This window comes from Macaca mulatta, chromosome 12 (assembly GCF_049350105.2).
Source record: "Macaca mulatta isolate MMU2019108-1 chromosome 12, T2T-MMU8v2.0, whole genome shotgun sequence".
In the NCBI taxonomy this organism is placed as follows: Eukaryota; Metazoa; Chordata; class Mammalia; order Primates; family Cercopithecidae; genus Macaca; species Macaca mulatta.
Window position 1 is genome coordinate 87,681,251 of NC_133417.1, and position 17,259 is coordinate 87,698,509.

The 17,259-nt window shown below is 34.2% G+C and overlaps 1 protein-coding gene across 4 annotated transcripts in view; it reads left to right on the top strand.

The window, feature by feature from the left end:
* Window positions 1-17,259, top strand: part of DNAJC10 (DnaJ heat shock protein family (Hsp40) member C10) — a 54,579-nt gene that overhangs the window by 19,939 nt on the left and 17,381 nt on the right. For all 4 annotated transcript variants that reach the window (XM_077956440.1, XM_015110489.3, NM_001266976.1 and 1 more), the window contains 8 exon segments: window positions 1,199-1,336; window positions 4,842-4,931; window positions 5,776-5,889; window positions 8,126-8,240; window positions 12,186-12,313; window positions 12,601-12,717; window positions 15,194-15,295; window positions 16,494-16,649. In XM_077956440.1, the coding sequence (XP_077812566.1) occupies window positions 1,199-1,336; window positions 4,842-4,931; window positions 5,776-5,889; window positions 8,126-8,240; window positions 12,186-12,313; window positions 12,601-12,717; window positions 15,194-15,295; window positions 16,494-16,649 (960 nt within the window).

The following is a 17,259-nucleotide window of genomic DNA, read 5'->3' on the forward strand; positions in this document are numbered from 1 at the left end:
CCTACCTGTTTTCTAGTCCTTTTTCCTTTTTGCTTCTTTTGGATTAATCAAGTGATTTTTAAAATTTCATTTCCCATCTCTACTAGATCTTTAGTTACCCATTCTTTTATTGTTCATTTAATGGGTACCCTAGAAATTTTGTACATGTATCCTGACTTACTCATTTGTTACCTAACGCAAGAGTACTAAACAAATTATTTTACTACCGCTGAAACTTTGCTGTTACATATTTTAATCAAATACTTTTTCTAAGTTCTATCTTAAATGCAGTTAAGTGAATACATCTTAAGTGTACAACTTAATTTTTACATATATATGCTCCCATGTAATACCACCTACATCAAGATCTATTCTTTCTTAGCTTTTAATTGTTTGTGATTTTTCTGAAGTTTCATTATGATGTACATAGGTCTGAGTTTCTTATTTATACTGATTGAGATTAACTGGACTTCTTTATCACTATAGCTGTGTTAATATCTTTCATCAGTTGTGGAAACCTGTCAGCTGTTATTTCACTTGTTTCTGTCTTATTCTCCCTTATCTTTCCAAGATCCCAGTTGAATGTATGTTAGAACTCTATTTGTTTACTAACTTGCCCAGTCCAAAAAATTTTTTCAGTAACTTAAGGTTCTGAGAAATGTACTTTTCATATAGGATTTTGGAGCTCACTAAAGGATTAGCTTAGCCGCTGTAAATGAAAACTGGGAAGATACTAATTTAAATGCACATTACAGACACATACAGAGAATGTCTCATAAACTGTATAATTATTAAAAGGATAGCCATAATGAAAAGTCTTAAACAGTAGTTTGGTTTATTTTCTTTAACCTGAAAGACTATTGGACAGCTCACTTTCTATAAAAATTGTAAATGTAGTTTTTTGTGGATTCGTAGAAATAATTATAAAAAGTAGATTTCCACTATTAGGGAAAAAACATTTCTCAAGTTACTAAGTACCATTTTTTGCACTTAATATTTCTAAGTTTATTAAGTAATTTATAATATTGGAAATATTGTCTACTTTCCAATAGTTCTAATAATATTAGAAATCTACTTAACTTTGCTGTAGAACTAAGGCATGAAGTTTTAATTTTGTGGTAGAAAAATTGTGTTTTTAGCTAAGTAAAGCTCTAAATCCCTTTAACTTTTTGCCTCCTATTTACAACATGGTTTGTTTTCTGTTTCTTTTCCATTTTAGGATGGTCTTGTTAATGTAGGATGGATGGACTGTGCCACCCAGGATAACCTTTGTAAAAGCTTAGATATTACAACAAGTACTACTGCTTATTTTCCTCCTGGAGCCACTTTAAATAACAGAGAGAAAAACAGCATTTTGGTATGAATCACTTTAAACTAATTCCTTTACATATAATATACAAATGCACTCAAAAATAATATATTATTTTTATAAGCAGTGAGCAAAGAAATGAACAATTTATATTATCTTGTGGAACCCTTATTTAGAACAGATATTTAATTTCTGAGATTCTTTTTAATACATGCTTCAGATTATAAAATTTAAGGATTATTTTTAAGCTGAAGATTACATTTCATTTAAAGTCATTACATCTTTACTTTTAAAATTACCTTACATTTAAAACCATTATATTTTTAAACCCCAAAAGTATGGAGTACATTCCTAGGTTATATGAAAGAGCATTTATACCATGAGTTTTCATTGTTTTTGATTTAATTGTTTATTTTCTCTTTTTTGAGACGGGAGTCTCACTCTTGTCACCCACTCTGTAGTGCGGTGACACAATCTCAGCTCAGTGTAACCTCTGCCTCCCAGGTTCAAGTGATTCTTCTGCCTCACCCTCCTGAGTAGCTGGGATTACAGGCACCCACCACCACACCTGGCTAATTTTTGTACTTTTAGTAGAGACAGGGTTTCACCATGTTGGGCAGGCTGGTCTTGAACTCCTGACCTCAGGTGATCTGCCCACCTCGGCCTCCCAGAGAGCTGGGATTACAGGCATGAGTCACCACTCCCAGCCTAATTGTTTATTTTCTAATGTTAAAAATATAGATCAGTGGTAGTTTTGGCTGGGGCCTAAGTATTTTTTCTAAAGTACCCCATGGGATTCTGGTGTAAACTCAGTTTTCACATCTACTAATGTGGCATACCTCCCTAAGTTTGAATGAGGAAACTGAGGCTCAATCTAGTTGTCAAGGAACTGAGATAAATAGTGGGATATTGGATGGGTCACTATGTAATCCCAAAAGAAAATAAGGACTCTGATAAGACAAATCTCCTTTAGTTTTCCCTCTGTATTTTAATTCTGTTTTTTTAGATGTTGATAAAGATAACATATACTCTTTTCAGAAATTCACATATGGCACAAAGCTGTATAAAGAAGATGCAAAATTCCCTAAAACCAAATCACTAATAGACAGCCACCATCAAATCTTGGTAAATACCCATCCAGATCTCTACTGACATATATACGCAATTATGACTTTGTGCCAGCAATTCTCTAGTTTATATCTGTGGCTGAAATCTCTGTTTTCCGCTCCAGATATATTATACACATGCACCTATATATATGTGTGTGGATGTGTGCATGTGCGCTTCTGTATTTATATGTATGTATGTACATACGTATATATCACTGCTCATTCAGTATCTCCCTTGGGATATTAGTCTGTGTCTCATATTTAAATGCCTATAACCATATTCCCAATATCCCCCCATAAATCTGCTTCATCCAGATTTTTCCCATATTATTTGATGAAAACTGTCCTTTATTATTCAGGCCAAATGCCCTGGAGTTATTCTTGATTTCTCTTTTTCTCATACCTTATAACGAATTCATCAAGAAAATCTATGGCTCTATCTTTAAAATGTGTTTATATGCGTAAAATGGATGGATGGATACAGATATGTAATTTTTCATAAATGGGATAATATAGTAGATTCTATTTTGTAATCTAGTTTTTTTCACTCAGTGTATCAGGAAAATACTTTCTTATTTAAAAATATACATTTTATATGCATACTTTATTATTTTATGAATGAATATGTATACATTATCCTTGAAGTAATTAATGATACCTGGGTGGTAAGTCATTGACTACATGTGACATACTTAGTTTAATCAGTTCCTTCTTGGTGTGTGTTTCTACTTTCTTAAGATTATAAGCAATGTTGTAATGAGCAATCTTGTGTATTTATCCTTGTGCACTTTTTTAGTTATCTTTTTAGAATGGGAGTGCTGTGGCCATTTTAAACTCAATTGGTATTGCCAGATTGCCCTCCAGAAAAGTTGTGCTAGTTTATTCTGTGCCATCAGTCCCCAAGGATTGCCTACACCCTGTCCAACAATAGAGCCTCTTGCCTTCAGTATTATAGTCTCTGGGCTTCATGATAGAAAATTGCAAGGTCAAAGACAGGAAACAGGAATGAATGACTCTGGAAATGTAATAACAGGGAATGGTGAATTAAACACTACTTATCCCTTCCAAAAGCATTCAGGTTTTGAAATATGAAACAGTATGCCAGCTAAATATATATGGTTGGTGGAATTCAGAGGCTAGATAAGACAGCAGTCCTTTATAGGTATAAATATCAAATTCTCCTCTGACAGAAACAGGTTTATAATGAGGTTCTAGTAGATTAATCACTGCAAGTTTATATAGGCTGTGTAATAGGCATTTTAGTAAAATCTTCATAGTGAATAGGACTAAAGTGAATAAGCTGTAGAACTGAGGCGTGAAAGATTTGTTTTGGCATTTTAAGCTCTTTGGTAGCAGAGCTATTTCATATAGACCTCTAGGAATGTTTATGCTATAGATTTTTTTTTTTAAGTTTTAAGGAAAGAATCTTAGAAAAAAACCTGAATTTTTATTCTTATGTTGTACCTATTGTTTTTAGCCATATGTTTGTTCTCATGCCTAGCATGATTAAGCTGTGGATTCCATGATTGTTCGTACAAGTTTTTAATGAGTTTAAGGAATACTTAAACTGTTAAACATAGATGGTTCATAATTAAAGACATATATTAAACTCTGTTTTGTCACCTTTCATATACATTTTCTTGATATAACCATTGCTGCATTCTTTATAATAACAGCTGCTTCATTGAGAGAATCAGACCAGCAGGGAGAGAGAGTTCTATGACAAAAAAAAGTATGCTGAGGATAAAATATTGACAGAAATAAAGGAGATTTGTTAGAAGGGCCTTTTATACTCATTTGTGTTTTAAATAAGAGACTCAGGCCTAAAACAAGTTTAAGATAAGATCTGTATCATTATATTTTACTCTAAAAATTCCTAAGTGGTTTGGTTTTTAGATGAAAACCTCTATAATGAGCAATAAGATCCATTCCAATTTTCCAGTTTTAAGTTCCTCTTAATTAATCTTGATTATTCGTTGGGGAAAGAAGTGTCTTCGATAATCTATTCTTCTTCTTCTAGTGTAATAAAAATTCTTAAGTGAATGTGTAAAGCATTGGCATTCTGTAAAACATGGTTAGCATTAAAATTAAGCTAAACATAATGTTTTTCTTGATGATTGAGAGGTCACTCAGGATTATTCTGAGGATTTTTATAGAATACACAGCATAATTAATTAAAAATTCCAGTTAATGCAACACCTTATAATGGAATTTATTGTATATCACTATTCAAGAAACAGCCTCATTATATAATATTTTTGATAATTGCCAAAATACACTTTTTTGTTTTTGAAAAAAGACATTTGGAATTGTTTGAAAAACTGTTTACCTTCTATAATCATTTTCCTAAAAATACTACATTGGAAATTGAAAAAACAAAAGAAAGATATCAAATATAATGAATATTTATTCAAAAAGATTACAATGTGATTTTCTTTTTCTAGTTTCTTAACTCATTGGATGCTAAAGAAATATATTTGGAAGTAATACATAATCTTCCAGATTTTGAACTACTTTCGGCAAACACACTAGAGGTAATGTTTTTATTAATAATGATAAATAGCAATGAACGTTGGTAACATTTCAAGTCTTAACATTTTAAAATCAGCATTTGTTTTATTCATCTCTAGAGAGAATTGAAAGTAGCAGTTTCAAAGGATTATATATTAGTCATTTGTAGGTTAAATTATAATTGGAGTTCTGGTGTTGCTAATTCAGGATAGATCTGTAGTTATGGAAAACCTACCCAGTCCTGAAGGTGGCCTTCAAAAGGAGCATGAGAAAAGGCAGAATTTTAATCACAGCAACTTTGGATCTGATTCGTAACTTTTTGTTCTTGCTTACAGAACAGATTATATTGATTACTAAGAAGAAGTATTCAGTTTATGGATAGAATGCTGAGAAATATTGCTTGTGGTAGAATCATTTTTTTTCTATTAGGTTGATGCAAAAGTAATTGAAGTTTTTGCCATTTAAAAGTACTGGCAAAAACCACAGTTACTTTTGCACAAAATGAAATACTTCCTAACCACGGATCTTTTGAAGTCTGTATCACTACCAGATCTTATGTGTTAAGCCTGAAAAACTGACAACTTTGCCACCCAACTTTTTAGCTATATGCTGTTAAAATCATGTATTTGTTTTTGGCAGTCATCTACTTTAAGATTTTATAATTTAGTGGCTAACCCTCTGGAATATTTGTTTATTTTACATAGCATTATTGTAAGTAAACTACAAAATAAGAGAATGAGTGGGTCCGAATTTTAGACAGTATTTTGAAATAATGGGTAGGGGAGGTAAAACTTCAAGTCATAGAAATGAAGATTACAACCTTTAGAATTTCCCATCTCTGACATGTCCTTTCTTTATCACTTTTAGGATCGTTTGGCTCATCATCGGTGGCTCTTATTTTTTCATTTTGGAAAAAATGAAAATTCAAATGATCATGAGTTGAAAAAACTAAAAACTTTACTTAAAAATGATCATATTCAAGTAAGAAAAATGTATTCTGCCTAGCCTTCTGCTGGTGTACTTTAAATTTAACACATATAGTAATTAAATTTTAAATTACATAAAAAGTCTTATTTGAAATTATAAGAAGCCTATAAGTGCTTTTGGTCTTGATTTGTGCTTTCTTTTTCCTCTTTTTTATTAAAAGTTTATATGTAATCTGAAAGTGGCTAATTTTCATTTATTTCAGCATTTGATAAACCTGTATCATACAATTTTTCTGGAATGCATACTATAGGAAGTTATCTTTCCCTTTTAAAAATTCTTATTTCTTTATATAAGTAATTCTCGGTCATTGTTTAAAAATCAGGACAATAAATAAGTACAAAAATGAAGTAATTATCTAAAAACATCACCCATACTCTTAACATTGTTCATAACCCTGCTAAGTATTTACTGTATTACCATTTAAACATTTGGTGAGTGCCCATATGCGTATGTAGGCATATGTATATGTGTGCACATGCATACATATTGTAATGGCCTTTGTAATAGACCTACACATGCAAATGTATATGTCTGCGTTTTAATCAAAATGAATTCACTGTATACTTTTTTTGTTAACTTTTGTCATTCAGCAATATCATAAACTTTTTCACAGACTTGCAAAAATGCATATATATTTATATGTATATAAAATCTCTATATCCGTGTACACATGTATATCCTCATTATTCCCTAAAGGCTACATAGTGGCTTACTATATGGCTATGCCATAATTGTTTAGCAAATCTTCTCTTACTGATTTTATGTCGTTTCCTTTATTTTTTATATCAAATTATGCAGATCTTATCTTTAGTGCGGGAAATTTTGTTTTCTTTTTTTTATTTTGAGACAGAGTCATTCTGTCACCCAGGCTGGAGTGCAGTGGCATGCTCTTGACTCACTGCAACCTCGGCCTCACGGTTCAAGTGATTCCGGGTTCCAGTGATTCCCTCCTGAGTAGCTGGGACTACAGGCACATGCCACCAAGTCCGGCTAATTTTTGTACTTTTAGTAGAGACTGGGTTTCTCCATGTTAGCCAAGCTGGTCTTGAATTCCTGATCTCAGGTGATCCGCCCACCTCAGCCTCCCAAAGTGCTGGGATTACAGACATGAACCACCACACCTGGCCATATGGGAAATTTTCAACTCAAGGTTATGTTTTCTTAAATGGTTTTTATTCTCATTACTAGAGTCCTCCAGAAAGTTTTATCAGTTTATAATCTCACTGACAGCACATGGGTGGCCATTTCTCCATACTGTGCCCACCATGGTACTCTCATTCTTCATAATCTTCACAATTCCAATAGGCCACAAGTGATATGTTAACAATATTCACTTTCATTTAGTTGCTTTCTACTGGTTGGGGGAAAAATACTTTTTCCTGATTATTAACAGATCATAATTTTTCTCCAGTTAATTTTCTCTTTGTATCTGTGGCCTATTTTCTTTTTTCTGATGGGATGTTTGTCCAGTTTTGTTTGTTTGTTTTTGTTGATGTGATGTAGTGTTGCTCTGTCAGCCAGGCTGGAGTGCATTGGTGTGATCTAGGCTCCCTGCAACCTCCGCCTCCCGGATTCAAGCAGTTTTCCTGCCTCAGCCTCCCAAGTAGCTGGGAATACAGGCGCAAGCCACCACACCTGGCTACTTTTTGTATTTTTAGTAGAGACATGGTTTCACCATGTTGGTCAGGCTGATCTCAAACTCCTGACCTCAGGCGATTCACCCACCTCAGCCTCCCAAAGTGCTGGGATTACAAGCATGAGCCAGCGCACCTGGCCCATCTTGTTTCTTAATGGATCTTCTGTCTTAAATGCCACGAATTTGTTCCCGGTTTATCATTTGGCTGTTGTGCTTAGGTTCTTCTTTTTCACACAGTTTGAAAACATTAACCTTTTTCTTCATTATTTCTGCTTCTGAAAATGATCTCTCCTCTATCTCAAGATTATATAAACATTCTCTACATCTTCAGAAAGTAGGTTTCTGGAATAACTTCATATTTTCTTGGGAATTTCCTCAGGTTTTTGTTAACTCCCTAGGAAGCATTTTTTAACTAAATTGAGTCTTATTATTAAATATAAATGAATTATTTCTGTCTCTTATTTTCATAGCCTGTTAGCTTCTGTTTAAAAACTGTGTCATTAGGGCAATGCCATTTTTGGATTATCATGAATATTTACAAATCAAATGGGTAAGACTATTTTTATCAAATTTGACCTTCTTTTTCTCCTTTAGGTTGGCAGGTTTGACTGTTCCTCTGCACCAGACATCTGTAGTAATCTCTATGTTTTTCAGCCATCTCTAGCAGTATTTAAAGGACAAGGAACCAAAGAATATGAAATTCATCATGGTAAGAATAGAAAACATGATAAAAAATGTAGCTTCATTTTCATATAGAGGTTTTCTAATTGTGCTTTTTAAATTTATTTTGTATGGACATGCTTATTGTAAATAACTTTTCTCAGTAAATATGAGGACAGATATTTTGAATTATATGTAGTCATTTTATTCTCTTTACTCTTCTTTTTAACATAAATGCCTTTTCTCTATTCAATATTTTGATCAGGGTTTCTGGTGATAAGTCAAGCTAGTGAGAAATTCAAGTCCTGCTTGTTGGCAAAAGTAAGCAACACCTGCAGTTTATATTCCAGCTTGCCATGTGTATCATCTCAGCCATTATAGGCAATTTCCAGACATTCTTTTTGGTTTTTCTCCCACTAGACTTCCGATTAACTGCCTTGTTATCTTTCTTGCATTTATAATTTTATTTCAGCTTATTTGGGACTTTAGCTCTGCATTTATGTGAGTGCAGTCTCAACTCCAAGAGTTCGGACTACAGCAGAGTTCTTGTCCTGAAAGAAGTCAAATGTAGCAAAAGAAAGACACAGACTACCAACTATCACACAGTTAAGTGAATAACACATACCGATGAAATGCCCGTTAGCACCTAGCACTGCTTTCAATGTTGAGGATATAAATTTGTAAGACATGAACTCCTTCAAGAAGTTTAAAATAGTGTAGTAGGGAACGGAGGGGGGAGATCCATAAGAAAACATAAAAAATACCTTAATGGTCATTATATATTAACTACAACAAGATAAAATAGACTTCTGCATAGTAGAGGTCAAGAAGTGGTATTTGAATTGAGCATAAAGTACTCACTTTCCCCAAGCAACTATAGGGGAAAAAGAAGTGAGACCTCTAGGCTGGAGGAACTTTGTGAGCAAAGGTTTAGGGTAAGATAAACCTCACAGTAACTACTGTTTATTCACTGCTTTCTACAAGTCAGACATTCTGCCAAAAGCCTCGCATACGTGATTCATTTTTATCTTTACAACAGCCCAGTGAAGGAGAAAATGGAGACTCAGAAAGGTTAAGTAACTTGCCCTATGACAGACAACTGGAAACTAGCCATGGTAGATTTTGAATCAAAATTTGACTGACTGCAAAACCTAGGTTTAAACTATACATCATGCACTAAAAGTGCTAGAAATGACTAAGTTTGAATAATAGAATTATATAATTTTTTATCTCTCAAATAGTTATCAGACATCCCTCTTCTCTGTGCTTACTGCTTTGTTTTAGGCCCATTATCTCCTTCATCTATTATAATAATATCCTCTAGGAGGGTTGCTTATCTCCTAGCCTCTCTTCCTTACAATCGTTTCTTTGTTTTGTTTGCAGTTATTGTCCATTCCATTCTTGTGTCACTTTTCCTCCTTGACTTTCCTGATTTCTTATAGCATAAGCTTCAGATTCCTTAGCATAGAAGCAATAATCTTGTCTGTTTTGCTCACTGCTCTATCTCCAGCACCTAGAGTGGTGCCTGGCACATAGTAAGAACTCAGGAAATGTTTGTTCAGTGAATGGGATATGTTTACAGTCTGGCTCCGCCAGTTTTTCCAATCTTAATTCCCACTGCTGCCCCTCCAGATAGTCTTAGCTCCAGCTACCTTTGGATCCTTGTGAATGCCATATTCTTTCACTCCTCTAGGTGCCTTCACACATGATTTTTCCTCCTGCATTGTAATCACTCCTTCCTGTTCCACAGGATATTTAGCAAACACCAAATTGCCCTTCAAAACTTAAAGCAGCTTCTTCCCTGGGAAATACATTGTGAATCTCCAAGCACTTCCTTTTATGTGCTCTTACAAACTTTGTAATAGAACTTACATTGTTTAGATTAAAATAGTTATTGAGCATCTACATGTACCAGGTACAGTACTGAAGAATAGGAAAAAATGTGAACTATAATTAGTAATCTCTAATACAAAGAACATTGTGGGCTATTAGGGAAAACAGACAAATAAATGGACAATTTTTTTTTTATGGACAGGTTTTTAAAAATGTTTGCAGTGGGAAGTATTTATTGTCTATTGCTTAGTAGTAAATTACCCCAAAACTCAGTGGTTTAAAACAAACATGTATTAATTCACAGTTTTTGGTGGTCAGGAATCTGAGAACAGTTTAGCTGGGTAGTTCCAGACGTGGATTTTCTCATGAGGTTGCATTCAAAATACACAAGGGCTCTGGTCCTCTGAAGGCTAGACTAGCTACAGGGTCTGGTTCCAAGCTTACTCCTGCGATGGTCAGGAGGCCTCATATGGCAGGAGGCCTAAGTTCCTCACTGGCTGTTGGCAGAGGCCTCAGTTCCGCATCATGTGGTCCTTTGTGGGGCTGCTCTCAATATGGTAGCTAGCTTCTCTGATAGTAACAGAGATGAAGAGAAGTAGATTTGTAAAAGACCAAGAATGCAAAATCAGTATTACTTGTTGACTGTTGAGATGTGTGGGAGGTCGAGAGAGAGAGAGTCAAGGATAATACCTATGTTTCTGTCTTGACGAAATTGCAATTGAGTGATTGTACTATTCAGTGTAAGTGGACTGTGGTAGCAATGTAGAAAATGGATTAGTTAAGGAAGGCTGAGTGAAGAAACACTAGCCAGGTTATTACAGTAGGCCAGACTGAGTTCAGGCAGTAGCAATGGGTTGGAAATGGTAAGAATGGAATGGATAGAATTACTATGATACAGGGCAGAGAAAAAAGTCAAGGCTTACTCTGGGGAATTATATTTAGCCAGCTAGTGGATAATTATGTTATTGCCAAGATAAGGATGGTGAGAAAAGGAGCAGGTTTGGAGGAAAATAACACAGCCTTAATTTGAATATATGGCCATGTGTCAACGACAGAGACGTCTTCTGAGAAATGTGTGGTTAGGTGATTTCATGGTTGTGCAAACATCAGAGAGCGTACTTTAAAAACACTAGATGGCATAATCCACTACACATCTAGGCTATACAGTATAGCCTATTGCTCCTAGGCTACAGATCTGTACAATGTGTTACAGTGTACTGAATATCATAAGCAACTGTAACAGTGGTAAGAGTTTGTGTGTCTAAATGTATCTAAATATAGAAAAGGGGTAATGTGTTGCACTGCAGAGTTACAACAGCAACACCATCACTGAGCCATAGGAATTTTTCAGCTCCATTATAATCTTATGGGACCCCATCATATAGGTGGTCCACCATTGCCTGAAATATCATTATTCAGGACTGTATTGTGTTTGATGTGTTTACGTGATATCCAAGTACAAATTTTTCACTGGGAAGTTGGTAACACGGGTTTTGAATTCCTAAGAGAAGTCTAGGTTGTAGAAAACGATTTAGGAGTTAGGCCATAATAATCACCGAAGTAAGCGTAAATAAAGAACCCTATAAAAAAGTCATTATTCTACCTCTGAAGATGAGGGAACATTTCAAAAAGATTTTGACTTTTTTTTTTTTTTTTTTTTTTTTGAGATGGAGTCTCACTCTCACCAGGCTGGAGTGCAGTGGCGAGATCTCTGCTCACTGCAACCTCCACCTCCCAGGTTCAAGTAATTCTCCTGCCTCAGCCTTCCGAGTAGTTGGGACTACAGGCACACGCCACCATGCCTGGCTAATTTTTTGTATTTTTAGTAGAGACAGGGTTTCACTGTGTTAGCCAGGATGGTCTCAATCTCGTGACCTTGTGATCTGTCTGCCTTGGCCTCCCAAGTGCTGGGATTGCAGGCGTGAGCCAGCGCGCCTGGCCAATTTTGACATTTTTAGTCCAGGAAACAGAAGAGTGTGCAAGAAAAGGGTACTCCTATCAGAGCTAAGCCCTGTATAGTATACAGAACACTAAAACCTCACCAAAATCAGTTTGTTCATAATTTATCTTCTTTAATATTTTGAGTGTAAAAACTTTGAAATGTTTCTGTGCGTACAAAAAGCAGAATTTGGATTTTAATTTCTCTCATTCACTTTGAAAGGAAAGAAGATTCTATATGATATACTTGCTTTTGCCAAAGAAAGTGTGAATTCTCATGTTACCACACTTGGACCTCAAAATTTTCCTGCCAATGACAAAGAACCATGGCTTGTTGATTTCTTTGCCCCTGTAAGTTATTTTTGTCTGTCAAATTCTAACATTGTCAGATTTTCTCCTGTTATGGCAAAAAGACATTTTCTAGATAACTTTGAATCATTAGTACTAGAACTGTGTCATCCATTGTGGCCACTAATGTACATTGCTTCTAAATGAGTGCTAATGTAATTACCCCTCCAGGGAAGGTTTGCCACTAAATACAGTATGTGTTACTTAGCATATTACTTGTTGCAGAAATGATGGGGGGGTGCGGTTTGTGTCATTTGGCTCAGTGCTTATGAATATTTTTTCTTCCCTAGTGGTGTCCACCATGTCGAGCTTTACTACCAGAGTTACGAAGAGCATCAAATCTTCTTTATGGTCAGCTTAAGTTTGGTACACTAGATTGTACAGTTCATGAGGGACTCTGTAACATGGTAAGGCAAAGTATCAAAAATTATTCTAATTAATTTTATAAAATGGAGACCTTTGGGCTGTTTATTATTAAAACAATAAAATAACTTAGAAATAATACATCTTCTATTTAGAGTAGTAACAAATTATTTAAGCAAATAATTTTTTTAGAAAATGGTATCAAATATGATTGGATTAAACCATGAATAGCTAATCAGTGGATTGAATGTAAATAAGGTCTTATTTATCAAATTCAGGCAGCTGTTTTCATTAACTTGATAAAATGCTTATATGATTTTCCAGTTATTTAAGATTGTTATATTTATTTAATATTTTTGACATTTTATAATTTTTTTCCTTTGGCTTTCCTCATACTTCTAAGTATATTTGCTGGAAGGAAGTTAAAACAATGAACAAGCCTTTTGAAATCTTTGTTTAAATGAAAATATTTTCTCAGGTAAATATTCACTCCTCAGTTGCAGGAAAAACTAGAAATTATGTACCGTAGAATGAAAGTACATAATATCACCTATAAAATACTCTTGGCAAAAAAAAAAAAAAAAAAATCCATCCTATAGTAGATCTATCTCCAGATCTATTAGTCTATAGGAAATCGAATGACAAGAGAGCATATTAAGTGACACCATGGATATGAAATCTATAATTTCCAGTATGTGGAGAACTTTACAGGACAAACACCCAGTTTATTGGTCAAATACATAGTATATAGTGGAGGAGAGATTAAAGAGACTTAACAGACTGTCAGTCAAATACAACATTTAGACTTTGTTTGGATGCAATTTAAACAAACCAAGTGCAAAGAAAGATAATTGAGGAAATGTGAACACTGACAAGATATCTGATGATTTCAGGTAATTATTGTTAATTTTTGACAACAAAACTGATACTATGGTTATATGGAGGGGAGTCCTTACATTTTAAATATACTGAAATATTTGTGGATGAAATTACAGATCATCTGAAATTTGCTTTAAAATAATCTTAGGAGTAGACTAGAAAGGGAGTATAAGTGAAATAAAAAGCCGTGAGTCAGTGATTATTGTAGCTATATGAATACGCGAGTTTGTTGCTCTCTACTTTTGTGAATGTTTTAAATAACTCATAAAAAAAGTTAAAATAGATAGAGAAAAGATAAAGGGAAAAAAGAAATGGGAAGAGGAAGGAAAACAAAAGAAAGCCATACATTTTTAGAACATCATAGAAGTTTAAGCCAGCAGCAGTGGCACATGCCTGTAGAAATTTCTTTAAAATACATTTTTATAAAAGGAAATGAATAAGGCCTTTGGTTTTGAATGTTTTATCTGTAACTTTGAAAGAAATGCCAAAGATACAAAATTAATGTGGTAAACAATAATTATCTTAATTTTAATTCCTTCAGTTTTTCTACTTTCCATCTTAGCTCGTTAAACAAATGTGAGTTCAGTGTAAGCGTTTAAAACTGATATCCGATTTACCTGGAATAGAGGCCAAAATTCACACTCACCAATTAGTTGCCACTCACTAATTGGTTGACCTTGACCAAGTTACTTAGCCTCTCAGTAGCTTAGTTTCCTAATCTATACAGTGGGTTTTATAATTTTAGCAACTAAGTAGAATTGTTGTGAAGAATAAATGAGAAACTACATGTTAAATGCTAAAATAATGCTCAACACACAGTATACACATTAAATTTCAGCTGTAATCGCTTTGTTAATCAATGAATTATTTGAATTTGCACACATTTTTCAAGACTAATATGAATGTTTCCATTGTTTTTTCAAAAATTATTTTGAATCCCGGTCAAAGATTCCAATTTGCTAACGAGTACTTAAAACTTTAAGAGTACAAAGTTCAGCTACAGCAAATCTACAGACAGGGATCTCTTTATAACTTAAAAAGTAAAAATAAGAGCTTGAGAGAGATGCTTCCTAGGCTGGTGCCCATTTTATTTCTGAGAAGGAAATTAAGCATTTCCTACTATAAAGGCTATCGTGAAGAAAGAATACAAAGTGATTACATTCATAGGGCATGATTCATAATTCTTTAACCTAAAATATAATCATGTACCCCCTAATTATTTGTGTCTTTATTCTTGCTATGTTATTTCCTGATCATCATCATTTGTAGAAAAAGTATTTATTATGGTTTAAAAAAAGACTCAAGCTAGAGATACAGCCTGTTCTTTATAGCCTCTTCTTATCTTGGTTCAGGAGAGTAAAAAGGGACCATTCGTGTAATTACCATGTCGATTTCTCAATGTTTCAATGTCTATGGTTTTCATGGCTAATGGAGCAGCTATAAATAAGGATCAGGTATTCATCAGTATTTAGCAGTATTCATTGCCATGAGTGCTTTGCTAAATTTGGTGAGACTAAAATTTTTGTCACCAGCAATTTAGAAATGGGTTTTTAAAATCCTGTTAGAGGCAAACTTGTTATAAATTTGTAACAAATAGGTGAAATCTATAAAATCTTTAATTTGTATTCTCCTTCCTATCAGTATAACATTCAGGCTTATCCAACAACAGTGGTATTCAACCAGTCCAACATTCATGAGTATGAAGGACATCACTCTGCTGAACAAATCTTGGAGTTCATAGAGGTATTTCAAACTATAGACTATGTGGCTAGAAATTTGTCTTTTTATATGTTACACCCTGTATGAATATTTCATATTGTTTAATAGGATTTCTTCTTTCCATGCCCAAACTATTTTCTGACAAAATGATTTTTAAAGAATTTTTCTAATGTTTTACTGTTACTAAACTCAACGTAAATCTGTGTTTTACTTGTTACCTGGTATGTACAGTGCCTTATAAACAATGGACACAATTCTTTATTGAACATATGCAGTATACTTTCACCTCGTCACCCCCTTGCGCTGTTTTCTCTGAAAATGAGTGTCCGGCATCTACAGCATCTTTTTTTTTTTTTTCTTCTCAGTAACACTCTTGATTGACTGAAATACAGGGGCCTCCTAGAAAAAAATGAAAAATTCTTGTTTATTATTACCCATTTAATGACCCTCCAACCTTGTCCTACTCATCTGTTCCTCCTTCTCTAACGTAATGTTTTGTGGTGGTTTCCCAGTGAAGCTACCCTCTTCATTAGCATTACCTGATTGTTGTAGGCTGAAGCTTTGTTAAAATATCATTTGGAGCAAAGAATCTGTAGAACGGTGTAGTATCACCAGTCAGAATGTCAGAAAAATGAGATAGTAGGCTTTCCATTAGTAATTAAAGAATCATTTTCAAGCCAGTCATTCTTGGTTCTAGAACAAAACTTTATGGCCTCTGTAGACATCCAGGCAGCCCTTGAAACTTTTGTGTTATCCACGCGGAAACTTAAAATCACCTCTTTTCCCTGCCTGTCATTTTAGTGATATGTAGAGATAAAGGAAAAATAGACCTTGATTTTTTACAAAACTGATGAGCAAAATCCAAACTTAAAAAATCTAAGTTAGTTTTATTTTCATTTTTTAAGTTAATTCACATTAGATTTCTTTTAGCTATCCTTAAGTATCTTTTAGTTTCTCAAAAATGAGAACTTTCTAAAGGACATACACGGATTGAGCACCCCTAATCCAAAAATCTTAAATCTGAAATGCTCCAAAGTCTGAATTTCATGTTTAGCCTTGGGTTTCATCCCCAAGATACATGCAAATATTCCAAAATTCAAAATTCACAATACTTCCAAGTATTTTGGATAAGAGATACTCAGCCTGTACCAACGATTTTCCAGGAATATATGAACAGCTGTGTTTTATATACATGTTATAATGGAAGCTATGTTCTCTTCAGGATCTTATGAATCCTTCAGTGGTCTCCCTTACACCCACCACCTTCAATGAACTAGTTACACAAAGAAAACACAACGAAGTATGGATGGTTGATTTCTATTCTCCGTGGTGTCATCCTTGTCAAGTCTTAATGCCAGAATGGAAAAGAATGGCCCGGGTATAGTAAAAATCATTTATTTTTAATCTTAACATTTACTAAGAATGTTTATTTAACAGAATTATTTTGAAACTGTTGTGAGTGAACCCACAATTAAATTATTACTTTATAACAGTTCTGATCATACCACTTTGATTCCAGCTCTGTTTCTGTCTGGTACGTGAATGGCATAGCCTACCCTTTTGTGTGTATAGCATCTGGTACACAATTTTTTTTTTCTTTTGGTCAGCGAGGTACAATCTCACTCTGGAGTGCAGTGGCGCAATCTTGACTCACTGCAACCTCAGCCACCCTCGTAGCTGGGATTACAGGCATGTGCTACCACGTCTAGCTAATTTTTGTATTTTTAGTAGAAACAGGGTTTTGCCATATTGGCCAGGCTGGTCCTGAACTCCTGGCCTCAAGTAGTCTGTCTACCTCTGCCTTTCCAAGTGCTGGGATTACAAACATGAGCCACCATGCCCAGTATATCCGGTGCTTTTAACTAAATTGTTGCCAAAAACAACCCAAAACTTTACCTCATTTTTTGTTTCAATTTTTTCTAATTTTTTTTCTGCTTTATTTTTAGAGCTTAAAGATAACATTTCATCACATATTGTAGGACTTAAAA